General features: G+C 46.0%; 1 protein-coding gene across 1 annotated transcript in view; it reads right to left on the bottom strand.

The window, feature by feature from the left end:
• The window catches only part of SLC1A1 (solute carrier family 1 member 1), a 74,861-nt gene that overhangs the window by 13,030 nt on the left and 34,327 nt on the right, over positions 1 to 27,504 (bottom strand). Inside the window, exons 2-8 of the mRNA XM_025891672.2 lie at positions 25,862 to 26,002; positions 9,706 to 9,798; positions 7,978 to 8,092; positions 6,707 to 6,749; positions 5,298 to 5,396; positions 2,055 to 2,239; positions 792 to 899 (exon numbers count right to left, since the gene is read on the bottom strand). Of these exons, the coding sequence (XP_025747457.1) occupies positions 792 to 899; positions 2,055 to 2,239; positions 5,298 to 5,396; positions 6,707 to 6,749; positions 7,978 to 8,092; positions 9,706 to 9,798; positions 25,862 to 26,002 (784 nt within the window). The remainder of the gene's footprint in view (positions 1 to 791; positions 900 to 2,054; positions 2,240 to 5,297; positions 5,397 to 6,706; positions 6,750 to 7,977; positions 8,093 to 9,705; positions 9,799 to 25,861; positions 26,003 to 27,504) is intronic.

Here is a 27,504-nt window from a genome sequence, read left to right as displayed (position 1 = left end):
AGATGGACTCCCCAGGGAACTCAAGTTCCAACAGGTAAGCTCACTGCTCAAGGTGGGTGTTTGGGGGCACTGACCTGTGGGAGTGTTGATGATGTTTATTCATTCCCTTGGTCCATATTTCTTAGCACATGTGACGTATCCTGCCCCTGCTAGATATCCAGGGGCACCATTCCTAACTTATCTCACCCTACCTCCCCTCCAGGAACCAATAACTGGGCTGCAATAAATATGCAAATGACCTGTCCCCTGCTGCCTCCCTGCTTTACCCAGTTCGTCCCAGCCTGAAGATTTTCCCAGCATCCTCTCTGACACTCGGATGGTACTGGGCATGGTAGCAGTGCCCAGCCCCACCAACGGGGTTGGAACCAACCGGCCACTCGCTCCTACTTGCTCGAGTCTCATTTCATTCAGGCCCTGCCTGATTTCTTTCTTGGGGCTGTGGTCCTTGTGGGCTATTCTTACAAGTTTGGTGAGTTTCCATCCTTGAAGAAGTGAATGCCAAGAGAGGCTTCCAGTGGGTTCTGCTCGTTTCAATAAAGGATCTTAACACAACTAATAAAGGCAGCAGTAAACCATGGTCCAGGCTGTTCTGCCAAGATCTGGCAATTAGCACAGTGTGATCCTCCCCCAGTACAGCTGTTAAAGGGCAGTCCCCCCACCCTGCTCTCTTATCTCTGAACCCCATCTTCCTCAGCACGAGGGAGAAGCCAATTATAACTGAAACACAGCTTCTCAGCAGCGACCCAGCAGCTCAAACACAGTTCCCGCTTCCTCTCTCGAGTCTGCCATACCCACTCAGGACGGTGGCCACGTAAAGGCCCAGCTTGCGGAATATTTCCCAGTCTTCGACTTCTATGATCTTCCCGGCAATCAGGAACAAAATGCCGAGTGGCATATAACTAGAATGTAAGCACAGCAAAGACACTTCCGTCATCAGGTGTCTCCTCGAGGTGGGATTGCTGGGGAGGAAACAATCCAGGGCGTGCACCTCGGCTCGGCACATGCGCTCGGCTGGGAGGAGCACCTGGTTCACAATGAGGCTAAGGTTTCGGGCTCAGGCTCTGGTGGACCACACTGGAGCCAGGATTTAGTGCCTGTGCGTGCACCTTCAATTCCACCCACCTAAGCTACCTTGGGTGAGCGAACTTGGCAAGAACGTGTGGTTAAACAGGGGCCTGACCTGTGCCATGCTCCCGAGGCACATACGTCCTGCCGATGGTCCCGGGTGCAGATCTCATTTTTGCCTGACCCTCCCTATACGGCCACCACGCTCCTTCTAGCCTGGGTCATCTTGTCTTGTAGTACTATCAGCCACAGAGCAATACACTTAGTCGTGGAAGTGGTCATAACAGCTCTTTTTGTGGAGCTCTTACTGCCTGCCTTGTATTGGGTTAAGTATTTGACATGCATCATTTCCCTTAATGTACTTTTCCCACCTCGAGGGGTAGACTTTTATTATCCTTTTTTTACACATGATGAAGCTGAGGTTCAGCGGGAGTAAGTGGCCGAAACCACTGTCAATGTCTACACTTCAGAGTAAAAAGTGTTGAGTCAACTCAATATGAGGTAAGTGGGGGCAGAGATCACCTCGAAAAGGCAGACTTGTTGGCCCCTCCAGGGACAGGGCAGATACTCAGGTGGTGCTGCTGGTGTGTTCTCATCCAAATGGCAGCTTTCATTTGGATGGAAACGAAATACAGTTGCAAGTATTTTGAATATCACTTCTGCAATGGGCCTAACAAGGAAAGCACTTAGTTTTGACGTGCCAGGAACCCCTTCAAGTCATTATTTTAAGAGTTATTTCTTAGATAAATGCCAGTTGGGTGCAAGCTGACCAAGGGCTTTGGTAGAACAGGCAATGGCTGATACTCAGATTCTTGTTTGTCAACTAACTCCTGAGTAATACGTAGAATTACCGACCACTGTAGTGTCTCGACATTCCGTGTTCATCCTTCCTAGGGTGAGGTCAGTGGAGAAACATAGGTCCCTTTATTCTAACTTTGAGGGGACAATTGTCAGGAGAAGCAAGATGGCATTCACTGGCATCTGCTCACCACATAATGATCTGAACGATCTTCATGGTTGCATCACTCAGAGCACTGAAGAAATCCACCAGAATCCGCCCTTTTTCTCCCATTTTTCCAATGACAAGTCCAAAGACGAGGCAGAAGACAACTAAGCCCAGGACATTTATGCCGTCCGAATACATGCCTACGATTTTGGATTCCTGTGTTTTGTTCTGCGGATCAAAACCAAGAGAATATATTAACGCATGATTATAATTTTGTTGGAAGGCAGAGGCCCTGAAATGAGAAGATACGGCAGCCAATGCAGTAAGTCAGTAAATCTACCAGTCGGAGTCAACAGCACTTGCGGAGGAAACAACAACAAACCACCTACACATGTATCAAGTCTGTACCCCCCCCGCCCCCGCCCGCTGCCGTGGAAGTTTAAAGTGATTTTTTGGTTCTCTTTCTCAAAAAACCCAAACTTGAAGATTTCTTTTGAAGAGTTCTTATTCTGGGATGTCTTACGTTTTTCAAAAGAACTTTAGAATCAAGGCACTTCTTGAGGTTATTTGAACTACTAGCTACGTTTGGAGTCCGCGTGAAAAAGACAGGCATTCAATAATGCAGGGAGCGCAAAATATTTACTACGGTGAACATTTTTATGTTATCTGTTTTATCCTGATAGTGAAGCACAGAAACATTCTTTACTGCCTAACCTTGGATGACCAGAAGGACTTTAGAGATGTAAATATTAACCAAACAGCTGCTACCGTGAACCATTTCTTCACCTTATCCTGGGTAAGAACAGCATGAGTGATGCTGAAAAAAACTTCATCTGAGTGGGGCAGCGTGAGATTTACTGAGCGATTTCATAGGCATAGATAAATGCCAGTTGGGTGCAAGCTGATCAAGCGCTTTGGTAGATATCACAGGGAGATAACGGAACTGGAGTCGTACAAGCCAGCTTTACAAAGTATTATAAATGGTTGAAGCTCCTGGCGTGCCCGTCATTTTTTTTTACTTATAATCTGATATACTCAAACACATATTTACCGAGCATCGAGAGTGTGCTAACAGCACCAGCTACAGGGTAAATCTTAAAATACGGCTAGATAGATAAGATTAAGCGTAAGAAAAACAAGCCAGTGATAGCAAGATGGTGTGTAACTAACTGCATCGCCAAGCCACAGGTTGCTGGCATCAGGTGGAGACCGAATGGAGGCCACGGGGTTGGGGAGAGCTCAGCCTGAGTGGCAGACGGCCAGGAGATGGAAGAATATTCCAGAAAAATGGCATAGCAGAGGCAAAAGTCATCATGCACCAGGCTGCCCTACTCTGCCTGGAGAGTTCCTACTCCTCCTTTATGGCCCCCAAACTAATTTAAGCCTCTGTTGTTGAAGGCCCCTGAGTACCCTGTCCTTCCCTATTGCCACTGCCCGTCACATGAGGGCAGAGGCCACCCCTACCTGCTCCATTGGCATCCCAATGCCCAGCAGGGCCTAGCTCATGGCGGGGTGCTTGCAAAAATCTTCGTGGGATCACGTGCAAAGGTGGGAATAAGGAGAAACGGAGGAGGTGGGTCTGGATGGGGTAGATAGGGCCACTGGGAGGGGAGCTGGGAAACCAGGGAGGCGCCCAGACGTGGAGGGCCGCTGAGCCAGCCGGAGGACCTAAGGCTTCTGCAGTAGGAAGTAGGAGCCAACCGCGGGCTATCTAGTTGGAATTCCTCAGTCTCCCAAACATTTGTTCCTTAAATCTTCTCTGTCTGTGTGGTGCCAGAGAACGTTCAGCAGAAATCCACCACAGGACTATAGAGGTTCTCCTTCAGGCCCTACGGTCTTGGCTCTAATGCTGAAATTCCAACAGCTCTCAAAACCCAGGAGTTTTATTGACGAGAGGATGGCCAACTCTTGGTGGCAGAACCTACCCTGAGCTGAACTGAGGCTACTTATGGTTTACTTCTCTTATCTGGCAGGATATTCGAGAGTCTGCTGCAGAACTATCGATGTCTTTGATCCTATTTCCCATTTCAGCATGTTGCATGACATACAGTGCCTACACCGCATGGCGCATCAAGAGTGAGAAACTCCGGACTCTAGGTGCACCTGGGTGGCTCAGATGGTTAAGCGTCTGCCTTCAGCTCAGGTCATGATCTCCAGGTCCTGGGATCGAGCCCCCGCAACGGGCTCCCTGCTCCGCGGGAAGCCTGCTTCTCCCTCTCCCACTCCCCCGCTTGTGTTCCCTCTCTCGCTGTGTCTCTCTCTGTCAAATAAATAAAATCTTAAAAAAAAAAAAAAAAGGAAACTCTGGACTCTGAATCACATCTGGGCAGAGAGTTTCAGATAAGGGATGTGGCCCCGTGTTCCGTATTTCATGGTCTTGCAAATCTAACGCAGCTCCTAGAGGTGCCCAACTCAACTCAAAGGAGTGACAGGGACAGTAGAGACAAAAAGCCTCATTCTTTTCTCTGTGTGGTTCACTTGCTTCTCGTAATGTTTGGTGGTCTCATTCTACAAAGCGGTCACCCACCAACACTGAGTTAGCAAATACTGAATCCTCGTTCCTAGGGGACATACAACAAGGTCAGGTTCCTGGGGACCAATGTTCACAACATTTTCATCCAATAATCGGTCTATAACCTTCCTTTACGTATGTTTCTGTTAAAGAACACATAAATGTTTAATATATATTGTGCAGTTATGAACACTGAACTCAACCAACACTGTCAGGCCTGAGTGAGGCTGATCTAAGGCACATGTATTTTCTATCTGGCACATCAGAGCCTTCTGGCCCTGAGAACCACACACAGCGCTACAGCACTATGCTTGGGGGACATTTTAAACAGTGAAATCATCATAAAAAAGCACAAAAATGTGAAAAAATGTGGCATAAACACACCACTAAAAGAACAATTGTTTACAAGAGAGCTGAAACAAGAAGGCAGAGCCTGGGGCGTCTGGTTGGCTCAGTTGGTAGAGCATGCGACTCGATCTCAGGGTCATGAGTTCAAGCCCCCGTTGGGCATGGAGCCTACTTGAAAAAAAAAAAAAGGCAGAGCTCAGCCTGTTCATCCTCAGCTGGGAATGTGTGTGCTGGGCGACTTAAACTTCTTACCACTCCTTGTCTGTCTACAAATGACGTGGGAGCATCGTGTTCATTTGGGGGGTTACAAATACATTTTAGTGGGTAGACAAATTCACAAGTAGTGAGGACTGTCTTTCCGTCTTCTGCTTGCTCCTCACAACTCAGCCCCTGCCTACTGGGGAAGGGGCACGGGCGACAAGGTACCTTGGAAATGGCAGTTGTCATGATGGCCGTGACAGGTGCGTCTGTCATGTTCGTCCCTGGCTCACTGGGAGTATTCACTTCTTCACGTTTGGTTTTGTACTGCATGTTGGAGGGAAAAAGAAGACCAAAGAAACAAACAAAATAATAGCTTTTCAAGCATCTGAGCCTAAACCACAGGAATATGTTACTTCGGCTAAATGAGTACCACGGAAGGCTTCTGCTTCTGTCGCCTCTCTTGGCTCCCGTGAGGCTTTGGAAGCAAAAAGCGAGACCGTGAAATCCAAACCCTGATTCCCACAGCCACCGTTCAATGATGTCAGAATGTTCTCTTTCATAAGAAGGGACAAATTAGCAGAGCGATAACGGGAAAGAAAGTATAGGTTTTATCTGGAGGAGCTTTAACAGACGCTACAGGGATCCTGCCAATCATTTTGTTTCTATTTGTTTATTCATTTATTATTTTTAATGTGGGCGAAACAACCTCATTACTTCGCTAAATGCAGTCACCACGACTTTAGTACATGTCAAGAACTATATGGTTGTTCCAAAAGCAACAGCCCGTTTAGGGCCAGTCCATGAGCGAGATTTCTGTTGAATTTCCTTCCTTCAGCTCTGCTGGGTTCTGCTGAGCTTCAGCAGAGAGGTTTAAGAAAGAGCTAGTATACTATTACACCAGGCATCAACGTCACTCCTCCGAGGCTCTGCCAACCTTGAGAACCTTACAAATGACCACTGAGGCTGAACCTTGAAATAGAGGTAGTTCTGTGCCTCTTGGAGGTCGGCAGGGAGCAAGCTCATGGCCATTTTTGTTGGTATACACAGACGGCTCTGTCCGTGTAATTTATGTAAATGAACTCAGCAGTTTGGGATAGACTCCGCTGTCTTCAAGTGCACAGACAGAGAGAAGGGCAGCAAGGAAACGGAGTGAAGAGACCGTGAGGCTTTCCTAGAGAAAAAAACCAGGGCTTTGTTACATGGCCGGGGGGTGGGGCATGCCGGCAATGAGCACGCGAGGATTAAGGAAAAGACCAAACACCACGAACACAAAGCCCCCTGGGGGTTAGATACTGCTCTCCCGACATGAGGGAGAAAGGAGAGAGCAGACGGGGTTGCTTCTGCAGGGTGCTGCATCTGCAGACAATCTAAGATTCTTTGCAAATACCACGGGGTTCTCCAAAAACAGGGAAAGGGAGCCTGGGTCAGGTCCAACAGGGACTTTCCGGGGCCCCAAAGACCAGAGGTATGAAGCAGAGAAGTCACCTACGATGGCTCCAGGTGCATATTCATAGGTTCATTTCCTGCCATTTGGGATGGGCTCATTCCAGTTCCTGGGTCATAGCAGGACATAAAAATCTGAATGGGTAAAGTGAAGAGGGGAGCAACCTGGAGGCAAAAGTCATTATGATTACCTGCTGAAAACAGGCTTGGACAAGATTCTCAGGGAACATATTCCTGTTGGAGACATGAAAAGCAGTGTCACATTAAGGCAAAAGTGTTTTGTTTTTGGTTTCTGTCATACCCAATACATTGGTGAACATGAGGAGCACACAGAATCAGTCCTCTGGTTTCTCTTCTGGCTTCTCCTTTGCAAATATTTCCTTGGATTAAGATTTTTTCCCCCCATGCTGAGCTGCAACCAAGTCTAGAAAGTGCTCTTAAACAACCATCACTTAGCTGATTCACTGAGTAACTGGTACGCTCATTGTCCTTGGTGCCACATAGCACGGGCAGGTGGACGCTCACAGTCAAGGGACGTCTTTAATCTTCTGTCCCCTTCTATGTTCATGGATGAGAATGTATGCTCACCAAGAGTCACTGCAATTGTTCCCAAGGTCTTTATGCCAATTGCAACTATCAGCGTAATTACTGAATTACAAATGACGTGAATCGATGGAACAGGACTATGAAACGGAAGGTGTGGTTTTTGTAAATGCTAAACTCAATGCCTGGAAACTCAACCAAAGCAAGTGACTAAAATTTCTGTGGTTCAATTAGGTTTGGGAGGGCCACTGAAATGGAAAGAAAAACTGGCACTCAGCTTTCTTTGCAGTTTCTGAGGGTTTTGTTGCTCTCCTTCATGGAAACTGAACCTGGAAACTGTACATGATGCTTTTGTAAGGGCAGCAGGTGCAAGAGAAATGATACGAAATTATAATCAACTGACACACCTGAAGGGAAGACCATGGCCCTATGTCAGAAATCAGCAGATAAATGCCATTCAAAGCCTCAACAAAATATGTCATGCATATCTGTGCCATTTTTTTTACGATTCTCTGCTTTAACGACTCCCTTAAAATTAACTGACCAATTTCCAGCCCTGATTGCTTCTGATAAAAGGGTTTCTCCTGTACAATTAAAAAGTATATTTCTTTAAGTGTGCTTCAGAACTGACCCCCACCCAGTCCAGCATCTTAATGCAACAAGTAGGTACTTTCTGCATCTCTGTCCATCCTGATTCCGGACAGAAGAGCCTGTTCCTCCCACCCCTCTTGGAACCACACTCTGGGCAAGCAGGCCTGGCTATGTAATTTTGGGGCGCAGGGCTCACTGAACACATGCAATGATTCAAAAACTATCAGAAATTTCAAACCAGCGAGAGCAGAGCCTCGGAGCAAGCATGGGTCCCGTGTGATCGCAGCCTCACAAGCCCATGGAGCTGCCCGGCTGGCAAGACACTCACCTGATCAGATCTAACATGGCGTCCACCGTACTGACTTCGGGGTTGCTGCCTGTCCTGTCAATCTCATCCACTTTCTGGGACACGCCAGGCTTGATGCTCACCACCAGCACGATGCCTGTGGCCAAGGAGAGTACCACAGAGCATTAAGAACCTTCTAGAACATCTGCGCCCCCTGTGCCCCCCGCTCCCGCCATCCTTCTTAGAACGAGTAGGCATGGTGGCACCAGACAATACTGGAATGAGGACTCTGAGGTCCAGCCAAGATGCTGAGCCTCAGCTGGGACCTCAGCAGGGCCTTAATGACTTTTCCATTTAAACGAAGCAGAAGGAACTTTTCCTTTTTTTTTTTTTTTAAATGAAGAGGCTGCATTCCGGAATTGCTTCTGGAAACACCTGCTGATGAGAATTTTCTATTTTCTTTGTTTTAGCTTATGAGGTCAGCCTAGGCAGGGGTTGGGGTGAGGGTGATTCCTTTTCCAGCTCAGGGCACCCACTCAATGTCTTCATGTAACTTTTACCCACAGATGCTGGTTATTTTCCTGAGGCTCCTACAGAACAAGCCTTCTCTTCCTTCCATACCCCAAGCCTTAAAAAATCTGGAAAACTGTTGTCTAATCCAAAAAAGGGTCAGGGTTAGGAAAAGTAGTATTCCCTGTGACTCTGAGGGGACGGAATGGGGACAAACAGGCATTACAGGGAGAGATAATTCTTGCCGAAAGGAACTGTCTAAACAGGGAGTATCTGAGAGTGCCATTTTGGCCCCTGGAGGTAATGGGTTCCTGTCCTTTGAGGTGTCCGAGCAGAGATGGGAGGCTGGAGAACAGATCAAGGCATCAGAGACTGCTTGACTGGGGGTGGGGGGGTGCCAATCCACGGGGGCAGGACCTCAGGACGCTGAGCAGTTCAGTTTTGCCAGTGAGAAGAGTCAGTGGGCGATGCAAGGACCATGGTGGGTGTGGTTCCCTCTTCCCTCTCAGGGTTGCTGGAGAGAGACATACACCAACTTTTCCCTTCATGTCTCCCTCCCTCAGGAACCTCATGAGGAGAAGTGGCTTTGGTTTAAGGCAGGGTTCAGCCCCTCCTCGGTGCCCTTTAACAATCCATTAAAGCAGCAGCAGGGTCACGCTGGCTGCAACATCTGACTACATCCCAGCCTCTCTTCCCACTCGGGGCATCCTTCTTGAAACGTTAGGTCACAAAGGACGGACTGCATTTTCTTCACAGAAGAAGGCCAAAGGTACAAGAGCAGCGATAGTTCCGTATTAGAACCTTCTCCCTTTTTCAAGCGGAATTTATACTTGGCAAGACGCTGCGAGCTCCCAGTACCATGTGAAATCTGAAATGCACTGAAATGCCATCGTTTTGGAAATATTTCACAATTACACTCAACTCCACTATTACAGACTAATTACTCAGTTTACAAATTATATAAGCTCTTGGCTTCACCTCCTTCCACCCAGTGAACCTGGTAAAGCACAGAACTCTTACCCTCTTTCTGTTTCTTTCTAGGGACATGAATAAGCAGCATGATGGCTGAACCTTAGTCAGTATTGTATTTTCTTCATAGAAAAGGTGCTGGGGAGACTTTAAGCCCAAAGGCTTCACGGTGGTTTGACCAAACTACTTTTTGAATTAAAAAAAAAAAAAGTGCCTTAAAAAATGTCCAGCTACTTTTAAAGGAAAAGTCACCACTATACAGAGGAATAAGGAATCAGAAATAGATTTTACCTAGAATTACAGCAATGACAGTAGTACAGAAATAATATATGACGGCACGCAGACCAATTTTCCCAGATACACTGGAATCCAGCGCAGCTACACCTGCAGTGGGGGGGGAGGGGAGAAGTCAAGTTACATTAGTTTTTAAAAGAAGTCATTTCCAGGACTGGAGGTCACTCAATCCTCAAGGTGTGAAAGAAAGCGCTGAGAGCCGTCCTCTGCACCTGCTAGGCCTATCTCACACATTTTGTTTGGCTAAGATGCAATGGGCAAATCAGCTCCTCAAAACTGCAGACAAGGAATAGAGATGGAAGACGGGCAAGGGGCAGGCTTGTCTCCCCCGCTCACCCCACTGCCTGGTCAGCAGCTGCTTCAAGAACTTCGTCAAGATTTGTATGTCACGTCACCCCACAGCCTTCAGGATAAACCCCTTCTGGAATTCAGGATCCAGAAAAAGTTGATCTTGGAAGGACGGAGATGGTTCTTTCACTCACATAATGAACATTGTAAAAGTCACGATTGTTTCCCCAGCTGCCTTTTTCTGTCAGGGAGCTCAGAGTCAACCAAAAAGAAAACTCTGGTGTGTGATTATGAAAGTAGTATGTGTTTGTGATAATAATCTGAAGGAAGGAAAATAAAAATCACTCCATCTCATCAGCTGTAGTGAATTTCCTGTCAATATTTTTTCTTGATTTTTTGGTAAACATAGCTAATTCTACAGTTTTTAACCCTCTCTTATTCATACTGTATTATAAGAATTTTCTTCTTATAAATTCCCCCTGAGGGTAATTTTAATAGCTACATAATCTTGTCATACGACCATACCATAATGTATTTAATGATCCACTTATTGCCGGAGCTTTGGAGAGTCTTGGAGCCGACTTCCATAATAAATCACAGCAATTTCATTATTTATCCTGGCTAGCACATTTTCTTCTTTTCATGATTTTCAAATCGCTTCTACGTTAACAACCTTATCGTGGATGGCTTGGTGAGACAACTTAAAATATCCGTCTTCAAGAGGTAGGATATAAATAGAGAATTCCAATTTGTAAGTTTTCAATTTAAGAGACTTATGGCCACACTGTTCGCTGTAGGCTCAAATGGTCTTTGGTGGCCTCTAAAATGACTGAACGTCGCCTGGAACTGGAAGGGTTGTCTAGAGCGTCGAGAAGAGTTGTAGAGGTGGGAGACACATATCCCTTCTTGTGAGAAAGCCTTGCCCTCCAGTAAAGATGCTTCTCTAAAGTGAGCCAAATGATGCAGCTATCTGGATAGCGTCTATGTTGGAAGACGGGCATGTGGAGAAGCAAGCAAACCACCTTTCAGCAAGCTGTTATTTGAAGGTTTCAGACCCTATCCTGCCCGATTTCCAAAATGAGAACCTCATGTTGAGCCAAACGATCATCACAGAAAATCACTGCTTGAATCTCTGGCCTGTGTGAGCGGTCCCATAACCATGAGCAAAGCCTGAAGTGCAGGGCAGCCCCAAGGAAAGGCCATAAACCTGTAGGCTAGCAGCAGGCACAGATAGCTTGTATATTCACTCCTGACACTATAAAAGGCCCGTCTATTTTTTTTTAAAGTGACCGGGGGACTACGCTTCTCACGTATAATTGTACATGTTCAATGAATGGGACAAATCTGGAAGGGAAGCTGTCATCATGATGACAGGACAAATCATCTCTCAGAAATGAATGAACTATCTCTTATTTCACTTTGGTCTCTTAAAAAAAGAGCAAACAGGGGTGCTTGGGTGGCTCAGTCGGTTAACCACCTGCCTTCGGCTCAGGTCATGATCTCCGGGACCTGGGATGGAGCCCCAGGGCAGGCTCCTTGCTCAGCGGGGAGCCTGCTTCTCCCTCTGCCCCTCCCCTGCCTGTGCTCTCCCGCTCACTCTCTCTCCAATAAATAAATAAAATCTTAAAAAAAAGCAAACAATAATGCAAATATGTAAGTTTGCTAAGTTTATTATATGAATATAAAATGTGCTCTAATATCCTGATATTTCAGAGCTCTGGGCATTATTTTCATAAACCAAAATAATTATTTATATCAATAAGGTGATTAAAAAAAAAAGAAAATCAGCAATTCAACAAAACTCCAGGTAACCTGTATCAGCACACGTAATCCTGGTCCAAGAGAGGATGTATTTTCAGACGTACTGTCCTTCGGTAGATGTCTAATTTCAGCGGCTCCCAGCCCCTAAGGGGCTGACAAGTGACAGGCTCACAGGGTAGCTGCAGAACTGTTCTAGGGTATGTGTTTTGTGCCCTCCTGGGGTTTTCCTCCAGCAGGGAAACAAATTAAATCTATGTAGGTAATTGTTTCCAGCATATGTTAATATGTCTTAATTTGTCTTAATGATCTGGCCATGGGGCTGGTGCCTCTGCTTCTATTCCAGGACCCAGCTGGTAATAAAAGGCTTCATAACAATGAGATTCCTGGTGGAAATATCTTAAGCAAATACACCCCCAAAGCAGCCAGCCAGCTCCTCTCTGCTGTACTACAGCACGTGTCTTGTAGTGACTTTCGGAAAGGGCTTTATTCCTCAAATCTACTTCAGTCCTACAATTCTCCTGGATAGATCAGAAATGCATTCGAACCAACCATCGTCCTTCTCTACATTTTACCTCTAGAGTTCCCCTTCCACCTCTCCAGTCATCACCGATCCGGGGCAGAGCTGGCCCCCAAGTCCAGGCTCTTGGATTTACAACGTGGTGCTGAGGACAGAGGTGGGGACCACCGCAGAGGTTGGGAACCTAAGCAGGAAAACAGCCTCATCTTTGAAAACCTCCATAAGCAACAAGAACATGCCTGAACCTGATTTGAAGATAAAATGCCTGTCTGGATGTCCTACTCACCCCACCTGCCAATCACAGCGACGATGCTGATGATAATTATGATAAAAATGATGATGGCATACACCCCGTGTAGCGGGTGATGAGTGCAGGTTAAGTGCATTGCCTTCTTTTATGCTCGAAATTCAGGGTTCATCCCTGAATCCCAAACCCAGATTCGACCCCAAAAGCCACATTCTTAACCACTATGTCCGGCTGGTCTATCCACGTGCTACCAAATTCTAGACCAGTGCTGCCTCATGCAACTTCTGGGATGGTGGAAATGCTATTTGTACTGTCTGACGTAGCCACAAGCTACGTGCAGCTAACGAGCCCTGGGAACGGGCTAGTGGGACTAGGAATTTTCATCTTGCTTAATTGTCATAATCTCGCACGTGGGGTAACGGCTGCCATGCTGTACAGCACAATCTCGAGACCTTTCCAGAGTGTCCAGCATTTAGTGGGTGCTCAGTAATGTTGAACGAACAAACTCAAGCTTAACTCTGCTACAAAATTCAGGACAGCCTCTTTACCTTGCCAGCACAGGGCCAGGGGGGACCCGATGATGAACCATCATTTCCAGGGATGCATTTCCATCACAACACTGACCCCAAGGCCTAAGGCTTATTCTTCTCTGTGTCCCCAGGGCATTAAATAAGGTGCTTTACGAATTTTGTACTTGATGCTTTTCCTGACAGGAAAAAGCTGCTTTCTTTTTTCTTTTCTTTTTTTTACAGGTAGTCCCCTCGTTATAACATGATCCACTCATGTGTCAAAGATCCACTCATGTGTCAGCAATTAGGAACTCGGCGGGTAGGTTCCTGAGAAAGCACTTATGCAAGGCAGTTTTGTTCAGTTCCCAGGGTGACCAACAACAACACTCTTCATACCTGCTAGACTTTCATGGGAGAACACATTCAGTATCTTAGCTTCTCTACCTTTTTTCCCCCATCACTGTGTGCTCTCCCTGCCCCCCCACCCTTCTAGACACTTCCCCATGAAATCTTAATACTACAGAAAACTGTGTATCTGTGTGTGTACTAGATGTATACATGTGCTTTTTACATAAAGAGTACATTTCTCCCCCTAACCCTAAGGAATCAGTCTTTGCTGCCTTGGAGGGGATATCGCTCCTGTTGAGAACGTGTGGTCTCGCTCAGTGGATGTCATGCGAATGGTACCTTAATCCAGATGTTGGACTCTGGAGAAAGCACCTCTCCATCACTTCCTCGGTCACACCCAGCCACGTGTGGCTCATGGCTACGACATCAGCACAAATAGAGACTGTTTCTACCACCACCGGAAGTCCCATAAGGCAGCGCTGGTCTAGAATTTGGTGGTGCATGGATAGAACCAACATGACATAGTGCTTAAGAATATGACCCCCATCACTTACTCGGGGGAAAGGTTGAACAGCACGCTCACCTTCATCCCAAACAGGTGGGACATCACTGTGCTTTATCCTGGGGTTTTACTGTCCACAGCCACCTGGATTTCAGGCCATGCCTCACACCTGGTGAAGCCTGGTCACCCCTCTTTGCAGTCCACCCCCAGAAGCCACTTCCTCTGGGAACGGACAGATGAGAGGAGACTGCACACTGACACATTACACGGCAGGGGTGATGGGTTTGCCCAGAAACCGGAGGTCAGGGTTTAAAACCGTTTATAGCGATTGGACAAGGATTTTATGTTTGTTCAACAGAAACACAAAAAGTAGGGCTAGCGCTTTGTATGTCTTTGCTTTTTTTATATCTTTACCTTGTAATTCATTTTTATCCTAGTTTACAAAGATTATCGATCTGTGACAGACTGGAAGTGAAAAAAACAAAACAAAACTGGATCTCTCCCATCCATCTAAAAAACTGGATGCTTCGCAAAGCCCTGGCACAGAGGGTGGGTCCTGTGGGTTTTTGGAGGGGCCAGAGATGTCGCCAGGGGGAAGTTATGTGGCAGACAGCATCTGAACTGGGCAGAAAAGGGTGAGCAGGATTCTGACAAAGGTTCTTTGCTTGGCCATAGGCTCCTGAACCTTCTCCTAGGCCCATCTGTCTACTTCCAGCAAAATCCAGGTTTAGCAGGAACTCTGCTATGTTAGTTCGACTGGAACCCCCACCCTCGATATCTAGTCGGGTTCTCTGTCCTCCACCATCCCCCGGGGTGATGTCTGGCCACCCTGGCCTGTCTCCAGAAAGAACCCTGTTAGCTCAGTGTGGCCGGAATCCCCCAGGACCCCAGCTCTTAGTGCTTCTCCACCCACTGACCCCCACCCTGCTCCTTGGAGATCAATTCCCACATGCGATGCTGTATTCAGAGTCGAGCCCCATCTCTCTCCCCCAGCTGCGAAATCCCACCACAGCGATCCCCACGCCTATCGTGATGGTCCGGAATAAAGTCTGCCTTACCACCTTCAACAAGTGTCATTGAATTTTCATTTCCTTAACAAGTCCAGTTTCCAGTGAGCCCAGGATTATCCTCTAAAACCAGGGACAGTTTCGAGGCTGGGCTGTGGCCTAGAAACAGGGATACCATCCAAGGTTGTCCTTGGAAGTCAGGGGCACCTGCTCGCTCTTTATTTTAAGACAGCACACTTGCTTTTTTACCTTGGGAGGAAGCTCTGATGAGCTGGGGTGCTGGCCCCTGGCCAGAGCAGTGATAATCTATTAGAACTTTTTATAAAAACACTACAAAGGAAGCAGTTGCTATGGGCTAAACAACAGCATGTTTTAAAAATAAGCACCTGAGGGCAAAAGACTCCCCCGAGAGCTCTCTGATTAAGCTATCACTCACTGGAGAACAAAATTTTAGTGATGGTCTCCCTCCACCTTGTCATTAAGGTGTCAAAATTAACTCCATTACTGGAAGGTTTTGTTTTTTTTTTGGTCTGGCATTTGATGGTGCTTCACAATTGGGAATAGACACAAGACCCAAGAAACTCATTGTTGCAAGGAGTTAAAACCCTCCCATCCAGAGGACTCCGGTCCCTCTATCACCGTCATGGAGGAAAACAAGCATGGACTCAAATTCCAGCCTTTGCCTCCAGACTCGGTTTCCCCATCTGTAAAAATGCAGGTTTTCAATGCCTCTGCCTCCTCCAGGGTAATTGTGAGGAGCAAAGCGAGTAACCTCATCTTGCACAGCTGCTGTGGAGATTAGAAACAGTATCTATAACACATAACACACCTAGTACAGTGCCTAGGACTTAACTGCACCGGTAAATAGCCTCCATCATTACTGAATGAAAAAATCAAATGGAAGGCACTCAGCAGTATTAGCTCATTCATTCCCTCACTTTCTCCAGAATCCTTCGGTATTCCTTCATCACATGGGCACCAAAGAGATCCTTTAAGAACATCCATCAGGCCGTTTCACACTCTGGTATGACCTTCAATGGCATGGATGATAAGCTAGAGAATCCTCACCCCGGCTGAAGAGACCCTGAGGGAAGGGGGCCTGCCCGCCGCCCCAGCCCAGCCTGCGCCACCTTCCAGCCTGGGCGTCCCCCAACACTCACCCGGAGCAGACCCAGCTCCCCCTCGCTTTGCAGGGACTCCTTTCTCTGCCCAACGGCCTTCCCCCTACTCTTCACTTGTCTACGTTCCTGTCTTTTCCTGGGGCTCCTTTCCTGAGTCACCAGGCTAAACCAGGCTCCTCTATTTTCCCCACCTGGCACCCTGCTCATATCACATTTCACAAGTTGTATCAATGGGCTCATTATTTATCGTCTGTCTTTGGCACTAGACTGTAGTGAGCAGCACGAAGTTCCTGGAGACCCAGATGTCTGCATGGTCACCAATGCATACCTAGTGCCCAACATGTAGAACAGCTTGATTAACGTGTGGTGGTTGAATGAGTCACCTAGTTGTATATGGTTGTCTGCCGCAGCCCCCTCCCTCAGTCTCTGGTCCCTGGACAGTGGAATGTTCCAGAACGGAACTCGAGACTCTGCACTAGTCCCAGGTGCTGCTCCTATGATCTGTGTGATCTTGAACAGTCCTTGGAACTGTCCTCATCTCTGATGATGGAGATAGGGTCCCCTCTACCTTACGACTTCCTGACTTCCTTGGGTTGCTACGAGGGTTAAACGAACAAGTTCATTCCCCAGGGAAAACAAGGCTGGCTATGGTATCACCTTGCTATTCCAGAGCACGGGGACATCTCTGCTGCCTGATTAATCCCCCTGGGGTGCGACAGGGGAAGAGAGGAGGCAGACAGGAGCATGCGAAATATATTTCTGTGCATGCCTTGCCCATGACATCTACTTTTCTTAGAGGCATCAATACAAAGAACTCCCTGAAAATAGGTTATATCACCACCTTAGACTATTCTGTGAAGTTAACAAAATAAACCGGTCCTTAGGCAGAACCAACTAAAGGTCACTTTGTAGCCTCTACATTTGATGTTCAAAACGTGTGTCAAGAAGCAGCCGGCTGGTCTCCTGGTCTTCAGCCATTCAGGGAGCTGTTTGCAACATTTTTTTATTATTATTATTTTTTTAATACCACGGACCTCAGTGGTATTTGTAGTTGGGACCAACTTTTCAGAAGACCCCACGAGCTTTTATAGGAGGCTTATGATTCAGTAGGAGCATTAAACACACCTTAGACGATCTGAGGGACTCAGCCATTCTCTTCAAAGTCCATACGAATGCTTTGACATCAGAACAGCTAACAGCTCAGTGAAACTTATCTTCTTTTTCTTTACCACAACCTAATTATTATTGAGCTCTCTTTTCTCTCTTTTTGCTTCTCCTTATCCTATAAACTCAGTAGCTCAGGATTCTGGGTAGAAGCCACTTGTATGCTGGTGAATTTTACAATCTAGTGTCTTACAAAGAGTAAGTCTTTTTATAACGTTTTCCTTTCCGGAATGCATGCATTGAGTATACTTGCATCTGTATGGCTCAATTCTAATATTGGCTCTGTAGCTTCTGATGCCAATGCAGGGACTTTCTAGAAACTTCTGACAGTATCAGGCATACCACAACACAGCAGTACTATTTTCCTATTTCACAGTTGAGGACAAGTTAAGTAACTTGTCAGGGTTTCACAGCCAGCAAATGGCAGAGCCGGGATTCAAACCTGCGCAGTCTGGCCCCTTGGTCCACACGCTTCACCACTAGACACTCCTGTCCCTCTGTGATTGATACCAACAAAGGTTTCTGTTTAACCACACCTCGCCAGGCTCCTGGACCTCCTCCTAAACCCATCTGTGTATTTTCATGCAAAACCTAGTTTTCGTAAGAACTTTGCTAAGTCGGTTTAACCAGAACCCAGTATCTGATCACTCTGCATACCTAATCAGGCTCCCCATCCTCCACCATCTCCCAGGTGATGTCTGGCCACCCTGGCCTGCCTTCTTCAGCAAGAATCCTACTAGGTTGGTTTAGCCAGAATCCCCCTTTCCCCTGATGGTTTCTCTTAGTGATTTTCCACCTACTGATCCCCCCTCCCCTGCTCCTTGGAGATCAATTCTCACTTGCTGATGCTGTATTCAGAGTTGAGCCCCGTTGCCCCCACCCCCCGCCCCACTGTGAAATCCCACTGCAGTGGTCCCCACACCTGTCATGATGGTCTGGGATAAAGTCTGCTTTACCAACTTTAACAAGTGTCATTGAATTTTTTTTTTTCCTTTAACAATACTTCCCCACCTATGATCTCACCGATATGTGGAGTTTAAGAAACAAAACAGGGGCTCATAGGGGAAGAGAGGAAAAAAATAAAACAAGACAAACCCAGAAAGGGAGACAAACTAGAGAAGAGACTCTTAATCATAGGAAACAAACTGCGGGTTGCTGGAGGGGAACCTAGCGTCCTGCTCCACCGTCCTGTCTCTAGCGTCCTGCTCCACCTCTCACTCTCCTCCTCGAGAGGTGCCGAGCCATCTGCGGTTTTCTTCTGCCTGGACTCCCTGCCCTCTTCATCTGACTCTGATCTCTTCTTGAAAACCCCACCCCAGCGTCCCCTCCACCGTCCTCCTTCCCACAAAGCACTTATCACAACGCATCTTTCTTGCTGGACCAGGACTTATCTTTGTCATGTGTGCCTAGAACAGAGCCTGGGACATTGAAGATGCAATGAATGAGTCAGTGAGTGAATGAATGAATGAATGAACGAATGAGTGGTATCCCAGGTCCATGCAGTCAACACAGAGGAGGTTTCTTAGAGTGCCTGCATGGTTTATCACTCTTTTAAAGAAACAAAATCAGGTTAACTTACAGTCAAGCAGAACTGTGAGCCAGTGTCCTCATAGTATGGGCAGAAGTTAAAGCTCATCCATGGTTGACTCTTGGGGCTTCACTATCTCAGAACGAGACTGAAGCAGGGCGTACTTATCTTTTGCCACCTTGCATTTGATTACTGTGGCAAGGGGCACATTCACTGTGGGAATTTTTATACATTAGGTGCTCCTTTCCGCTTTGCAGAAAAGGCATCATAGACATCAAATTAATAGAGTAAGTCCCCTGGCTTCAACAGCTGTGTTCTAACTCAACACGAACTTCCCGATGATCTCAGGAAAATGTTTAATTCATGTGTGCAAAGCTGTTTAGTTCATCTTATTCTCTCGGTTCCCCATTGAGGCTTGGGAAAGTTAAAAAAAGCACTTCCATTCAGGCAAAGCCCAGTGGTTACAGATGTTGCAATTGAGGCGAGAAGTTCCTTGTTGGTCTGTATGGTTTTTGGCTACAACCCTGCCTTCCCCCGCATGGAGTTTTAGGTTTATAGGCCACCTGGGAATGGCAGTTTTCCAGAGATGAAACCCCAAAAAACCACCAATGTTTCCAAAAAAGCACGCATACTCCACCCCCCTCCCCCACCAGCTGAAATTGACGTTGAACACTCTTAGCTCCCTACAGCGAGAGGTCCACCCAAATGATACGTCTGTCTTCCGTCCTACTTTCTTACCCATGAGGGAACTCACAGACCCAACTAGCACAAGTTCTGGGGTCCATGAACAGGTGAGTGGCAGGCACCTCACCCTCCCACAGGTGGTTTTCTCTTCATCTGTTTTCATACAGTTGGGGTTAACAAATGTTGAGTTCCACCGAACCCTGTTTCAGGGGGGCACACGGGACAGTTCTTTCCACTGGAGGATGAGGGGTGGTACCCAGGTACACAGCTGTTTATGAGTAAATGAATACACAGCTGAAAAAAAAATGCCTTCCCCACCCCACACGATCCAAGTGTGTCATCGCCTGCAAACCCTGAACTGAAAAAATAGGCATCTCCAAAAACCTGGACTGACTTCTCCATCCTTCAGTACCTCTTAGGGACATTTACACTCGTTGCTTGATATGAGTCGTAGTTGCTTGTTGTGTTCGTTTATTTTGCCACATGATTCCATCTTAACTAACCTGTATCTTGAGAGTTCGAATCTAGTCTTGTCCTTCATCTTGACCAGCTGCTGGCTGGCCTCCTGTTATTGCAAATAAATGCTTTATTGACACACGGCTACGCCCATCACTTACATATTGCTTATGGTGGCTTTCTGGTGACAGCCAGTTGGGAAGTTGGGACAGAGACCATCTGGCTTGAAAAGCTTAAAACATTCACTATCTGGTCCTTTACGAAAAAATGTTGCAGACCCCTGCTTGCTAGGAAACCAACTTATGTATGTATTCTACATCTGGCTGTTGTTTAATAAATATTGTTTCTGTCTAAGCCTCTATAGGACAATTTTTTTTTCTTGGTTAAAATGTAGTGGAAAACCTCTGGCCTTAGAGTTGAGATCAAGTCCCTCAAATTTGGAAATCCTGATGTAGAGGCTGAAGTGACAACCATTTAAAGTTTGAAACAAGTTTTTTTTTTTTTTAATCACTGGAGTCTCATATTTATCTTTGAAGATGTAAATCCAACCCAACTAGTGCTCATGTCAAAATAGGAAGGTCATCAATAAACAGAATGCAAGTGTCTTCTACCAAAGTCTTATGTTTGGTACATGATTTGTTCAGGAGGTGAAATCAGTACTAGGATCCAGGGACTCAGTGGCTTGGGGCGGAGGGAAAGAAGGGCGTTTCCTTGGCTTGGAATGGAATGAATTTGGAATGTAGTGCGTGGCACACTGCTGTGGTTTCCTGAGGGGCCGACATGTGTAGGAAATCCAGAGTGGAGGGCCACAGGAATAGGTAGAAATGAGCACCTAGCTCCCAGGAGCAACTGTGCACAGGAGGTGGCACGGACTCAGCATAGCCCAACCTGGACAGACTCCCATGTCCTACAGGTTAGGTGCCTATGACCCAACCCGGCGGGTACCAATGGTACCCATTCTAGTGTGAGTCTCCTAATGGGGCCCCCAAGGCAAACCATCCCCTTGCAGCTCGGAGGAGGGTTTCCCCCAAAATGGATATTCCTTGATGGCGGTCCTCCCAGGAAGAGGTCGCCTCTGGGCCAGGACAGGAAGAACTGTGTGACAGTGAAAATTTTCCTTTTCAAAACCTAGTGTCAGGTGGTGGGGTCAGGGGTGTGGCAGTGCCTGGAACATCTTCATGTGGAGGAAGGAATAGGCTGACAGCTAAGCGAAGGGGCAGTCCTCTTAAGAGACCCCGGGACTCTCAGAAGACCCCCATCAAGGAGCTGGTGGATGTCACTGTGGGTGCTTCCCCTACTTTCACTCCCCAACCATTCATAAAGCTTTGTCCCAAGGCACAGCCTGGGCTCAGCTATGCTTTGAAGAATTACGTTCTCATTCCTACCTTAGGATAGAGGAGCAAAGGGGGAGCTCCTTGGGGTCAGAGGGGTGGCGGCAGGCACAGGAGATAGCTAGAGGAGGGGTGCAGCTGTGCCTGGCAGAGCACTTCCAGCCCAGGTGGTGGAGGCAGAGGCTGGAGTGGAAGAGTTGGGGACCTCTTCCTGAGCACAGCTGGGGCGCCATCTTGGAAAGATGCTCAAGGAACCTCGGGGAGTGGCCGTTGAGGGGCCATTCCCTTTCCTGTGCTGGTCCTAAGAGGCTCAAGTCATCATCATTCGTGTATTAAGGAAAACGTGCTCTGAATTTAAACTCACTGGCTGGGGAAACCTGGACCAGGATTTTCCAGAGCCACAGTTCTCAGGCATGTGCATAAGCCACTTCCCCTGCTATTCCCCTGGTGGTCTGGTTACAAATACAGCTGAGAAACCTAAACGTTAACAGGGCCCAGACAGTCGGCGCATCACGAGTGTGTCCCTCAGGATGTCAATTATGGGAAGGATTCTGTTGGTGCCTACACTGCCTGTGTCTGAAAATGCCTTGAGATTTTGTCGACTGTGCCTTTTTTTTTTTCTGTTTTAACTAAATTCTAGACATTCTGTCATCTTATCCCTACATCATTCCATATGCATTAAAAAGGACATTTTCTTACATAACTAAATGCCATTCTCCCCGCTAAGAAAATTATCAACAATTTCTTGATACCATCTAACAGCCAGCCTATATTCAAATTTCCCCGATTAATGTGACATCTTACCCTGCTCGTCACATGAAGAAGGCTCCTTCTGTTAAAAAAAAAAAAAAAGCTATAAAGTAAGTATTTTTATGTCAGCAGAGGCTTTGATGGCAGAGGGTTTTTTTTTTCCTACTTGTTAATTCTTCAAGAGAGTTTCCTTTATGCAGAAGCACAGGTTACTAGTCGTAGGTCTCAATTTTTATTTCTACCTCTAATTTGTGTATCCTGAAGGCTTTCATTTCACTCTCTCCAGCTTCCAACATCCATCCTCCTTTGTCCTAATAAGTGTATAAGCTGAGTTATTGATCTGCTAGATTTATGAAGGCTTTTGGAATGTGAAAACTGCTCTAGTGTATTTCCACAGCCCTCCTGCTGCTCTCCCCTGCTGGCTCCCTGCTGGGCGGGGCGGGGCCGCCCCCCCCCCCCCCCCCCCCCCCGCTGAGGACCCCCGCTGAGGACCCCCCGCTGAGGACCCCTGCTGAGGACCCCCGCTGAGGACCCCTGCAGGGTTTGGGGGAGGACGGAGCACCAGGGAAACGGTGGTGCAGGGCTGCGCGGGGGCTGGGAGCCCGACTGGGGAGGAGGGGAGTGGGGAACCTGCCAGAGGCTGAGCCTGAGGAGCACAGAATAGAACCCACCCTACTCTCTCTTTTTTCTTTCTTTCTTTCCTTTTTTTTTTTTTTAATTTGAGAGAGAAAGGGAGCGAGAGAGAGAGGAAAAGAGAGCATGAGTGGGGAGACAGGCAGAGAGAGAGAGGGAGAGAAGCAGATTCCCCATAGAACAGGGAGTCTGATTTGGGACTTGACCCCAGGATCCTGGGATCATGACCTGAGCCAAAAGTAGATGCTTAACCGACTGAGCCACCCAGGCGCCCTGCCTTTTTTTCCTTAAAAAGGAAAGAAAGAGAGAGAGGGAAAACGAGAGAGAGGGAGGAAGAGAGAAAGAAAACACAAAACCAAACAAAAATAACAAATATGTGCTCGCCTTGAAAATGTAAAGAAAGCGCAATGAGTCATGTTTTCTTACTACCCCGATCTAACCATCATTAACTGGTTTGCTCCCCAATGTTTAAAAATGCACATAAATTTTAATAAATTGTGGATTGTACACAACATCCTGTTGTGCAATTTGTTTTTATCTTCCTATTTTATACCATGTGAGGAACATATCCACATGCCATTAAATGTTTCCAAAACAAGGTTTTTAACAATTGCAGAGATTCATAACTTAGGGGTATAATTTACATTTAGATTGCTTATAATTCACCATCATGATAAAAAAAATGCTACCACGAACATTCTTGTACCTAAATCTTTGAACAGATCTCTAACTATTTACGAGAAATTCTGAGAAGTAGAATTACAAAGTGGAGAGAGATCGGGACATGTTCCCAGCTGCAGCCCCCAAAAGTTTGTTCCAATAATGCAATAATCAAAAAATGTATGAATGAGCCCGTTTTCCCACACCCTTACCAACACTAGTAATATTATGTTTCCCCTTTTAATCTGACAATTTAAATCACGAACATGGCATCACTGTTCCCAGACTGCTTTATTCACGTCCCTTTGGGTAGCGGTTCTGGTCTCTCTCCTACTTCTGTTTCACTCCTGGGGGTTTGCTGGGAGTTTTCCTTTAGGAAAAATGTAGAATGTAGAAATGTCTAGGTCTGTGCTCCCGCTCTAGAAAGCAGCTGGGCTATGTGACCAGAGTGCTGAGGGTTGCAAATTATTCTCCTAGATTATCTGCAAGGCTGAGCTAGCACACAAAACAGCCAGACTGCAAAAATACCACCAGTCATTGACTGCCAAGAGTGGTACGTATTTCAACATCTGATATTATATGAGCATATTCATACATGTATTTTTACCTTTTGTTCTAAAACCCAGTTTAATGCATGAGTTTTGGATTCGCTGCCTAATTTGGATCAACTTTCCATACATTCCTCCATAGACCCAAGTTTTATTTATTTATTCATTTTATCTATCTATCTTTGAGAGAGAGAGAGTGTGAGCGAGCAGGGGAGGGGCAGAGAGAGAATCCCAAGCAGACTCCAGACTCAGCAGTGCGGAGCCCCATGTGGGGCTCAATCCCACGACACTGAGATCATAACCTGAGCCAAAATCAAGAGTTGGACGCTCAACCGTCTGAGCCACCCAGGTGCCCCCCTCCATAGACCCAAGTTTTAAGTGGTATTGATCATCAAGTGATTTATGTACCTTGTACAAATGCATGCAAAATATAGTATTGTATGTACAACCATGAACATTTGTCTTGGGAGAGAGTCCAAAGCTTTCATCATGTTCTCAAAGGAGCCTAAGAAAAGGTTTAGAATCTTGATGTGGAGAAAATGCTCAGGGGTTATAAAGGCAACACCTATGGGGCCAGGAGGTAACGTAAATGAGTGCAGTAGATGAGGTATGAGATGATAGGGAGAGGTAGGGGCCGTGTTATCCTCAAATATATTTGCTTCAACTAAACAGAGTAGTCGTCTCTCAGCTCCAGATCACTGTTGGTCTGTGGGGGGGACATCGGTCCAGTGTTTCCTGATCTTAATTCTTTTCAGAGGAACCCAGAAATCTGGGCGGTTACACGAAATCTTCCAAATTTTAAATGCTTCTGATAATTTAAAGTTGAACAGATAAACAACTCATATGTGGTATAAACCACTGGCCTACTGATTTGGCCCCCCAGGTTGCAGGGCCTAAAAGAAGCCAGGCATTTCAAAACATAATTAAAAACATACATAAAAATAATTAAATGCTCTTTTCAGGCTTGTAATAAGCCAAGGACACCAAGACCATTTAAGGACAAGGCTCCCAGGGGATTCTAGCCTGACTGGAGTTTGGCACTTGGAAAGTTCAATAGCCAAATCTATAGTTCTTCCAGCAATGCAGCTGCTGAGTGAAGCAGATCCTGATACCCACCCTCCTTTCCCTGAGCCAATACCCAGTACTCTACATAGATCAGCCCCAGGTCTTTGTAGTGGCAACGGGGGGAAAAACATTCTAGAAGAGGACATGTCAAGAATCCTCTACTTGCATGATTACAGAAAACCTTGATTTTTTCAAGCTGACAACACTAGCAACTGTCAGGCCACAGTTTAGTTAATGCCAGAATTAAGATAAGTACAAGAAACTACGGAATGCACTGAGCAGCTTACCACACCCAGACAAATAACATTTTTGTAAGCCAAATTAATCTCTACCCCCAGAGGCGAGCTTGCTCTTTAAAGGGACCCTGCAATAGAGTGACCAAGAAGGGAAAAAGCATTTCCAAATCCAACTGTGTCACGAGTTCGGATTTTAAAATACTAGGCTTTTAAAATGTGGTGCAAACCCATCCTTAAACGTTTCCCACAGCGTATGGCTGTGAGTTTTCAGGGCAGGTATGCGGAGGCATGGAAGTGGAGTGAAGAAGGCAGAGTCGAAGGGCAGCCTCATTGCCAGGGGGGCAGCATGGCGGCAGTTGGGAAACAGATGAGTGAGCTACTCAAAACAACATCAAAACTGACACCCACATTTTGCCTGGGGACACTGGCTGACATTTCAGTGATCAAATATGTGGGCTTTTTTTTTTTTTTTATGTCCTGTGCCCTGGATAGAGTTTTATTTATAATATGTTTGAAAATGGCATCTTCCTCCCAAGATATCACATGGCTGGCCAAATGAAGATTTGAGCAGTGGTGGACAGGGCCTTAGGCAGAGCCATGCCACTTTAATAAAATAGTTCCACTCAAGCAAATATACACTTTCCAAGTAAGGTGTGTGTGTGTGTGTGTGTGTGTGTGTGTGTGTGTGTGTGTGTGTGTGATGCATCAAATGCATTTCAATTTTTTCCATAATTAGAAAAGAACTTAAAAGACAGCTCCTTAAATAATCACAGAGAACCATCAGTTTTCTCAAGGTACCTGTAATCATGCTGGATATAATTAATGGCAAAATGATGAGTTTCAGCATCCTCATTAGGATTTCCCCGGGAAAAGCAAAGTAGAATTTCTCCAGACTAGAGAGCTTGCTGTATTCTCGAACCAAGACTCCTATGGTGATCCCTAAGAAAGATTGGAAAGAAGAAAAGAAAACCAGCATTGAGTTCTTCTTTGTACATTTCTATGGAAAAATATCCCCCCACCCGAACCCCTATATTTTATTGGCAAGAAAAACAGTTTAGACGGTTTTCCACAATTCTGTAAATTTTATTTATTTTATTTATTTATTTTTAAGATTTTATTTATTTATTTGACAGAGAGACACAGCAAGAGAGAGAGAACACAAGCAGGGGGAGTGGGAGAGGGAGAAGCAGGCCTCCCACCGAGCAGGGAGCCCGATGCGGGGCTCGATCCCAAGACCCTGGGATCATGACCTGAGTCGAAGGCAGACACTTAATGACGGAGCCACCCAGGAGCCCCACGGTTCTGTAAATTTTAGACTTAAAAAACAAATCACATTTTATTTTTTTTAAGATTTATTTATTTATTTGACAGAGAGAGGCACAGCGAGAGAGGGAACACAAGCAGGGGGAGTGGGAGAGGGAGAAGCAGGCTTCCCGCGGAGCAGGGGGCCCGATGCGGGGCTCGATCCCAGGACCCTGGGACCATGACCTGAGCCGAAGGCAGACGCTTAACGACTGAGCCACCCAGGCGCCCAAAACAAATCACATTTTAATGAACACAAAGTACACACTATTCAGTGAGTTTGTAAAAAATATTCTTCACGTGAAAATTTTTTTCATTTTTCTCCTCCAATTATATTTATTATGACAAAACATCAAAAAAAAAAAAAAACAACAACACCGTGAGAAGGAAAAGAAATTCATCATCTTTGTCAACCCAAAATAACTACTTTTGTTTTTACACACTCCCCTTAGTGTTCATCTACCTTAGGTATTTTACATTTTATTTTAATTTATTTTATTTTAAGTAATCTCTACCCCCAACATGGGGCTCGAACTCACCACCCTGAGATCAAGACTCACACGCTCTTCGGCTCAGCCAGCCAGGTGTTTTACATTTTATAGTTTACATATCAATGTTCATTTTTCTCATTTTCTCATAAATACTCTTTTCATGATAGTTTTATGACACTCTATTTATGCAACTTTTGTGATTTTAATAGCAACATAAGGTTCTCTTGGTTTGATATATTTACATGTTGCTGAACAACTGTGCTGTCTAATGCTCTCTATTCTGTGTTGGCTATTTCTAGATGATGATGTGTCCAAATTGGTCTGATCAAGAGGCTTTTTATGAAGCTACTGAACCTGAGTACTTTGGACACTGAAGCTGGTATTTCTGTGAGTGTAGGGAAATGTTCAAAATCAAGAAATGTTACACAGTGGACCCCTGAACAATGCTGGGGTTCAGGGCACCAATCCCCACACAAATGAAAATCCACATATAACTTCTGTCTCCACAAAAACATAATTGATAACAGCCTGCTGTTAACAGAGCCTTACCCAGAACATAAACAGTCAATTAATGTGTATTTTGTATGCTATATGTACTGTGAACTGGATTCTTACAATAAACTAAGCTAGAGAAAAGAAAATGTTATT

Source organism: Callorhinus ursinus, unplaced genomic scaffold, assembly GCF_003265705.2.
Source record: "Callorhinus ursinus isolate GAN/ISIS: 27379988/994484 unplaced genomic scaffold, GSC_fseal_2.0 scaffold28, whole genome shotgun sequence".
In the NCBI taxonomy this organism is placed as follows: Eukaryota; Metazoa; Chordata; class Mammalia; order Carnivora; family Otariidae; genus Callorhinus; species Callorhinus ursinus.
The sequence above is the reverse complement of the archived record's forward strand: the minus strand, read 5'-3'. Positions and strand labels throughout refer to the sequence as shown.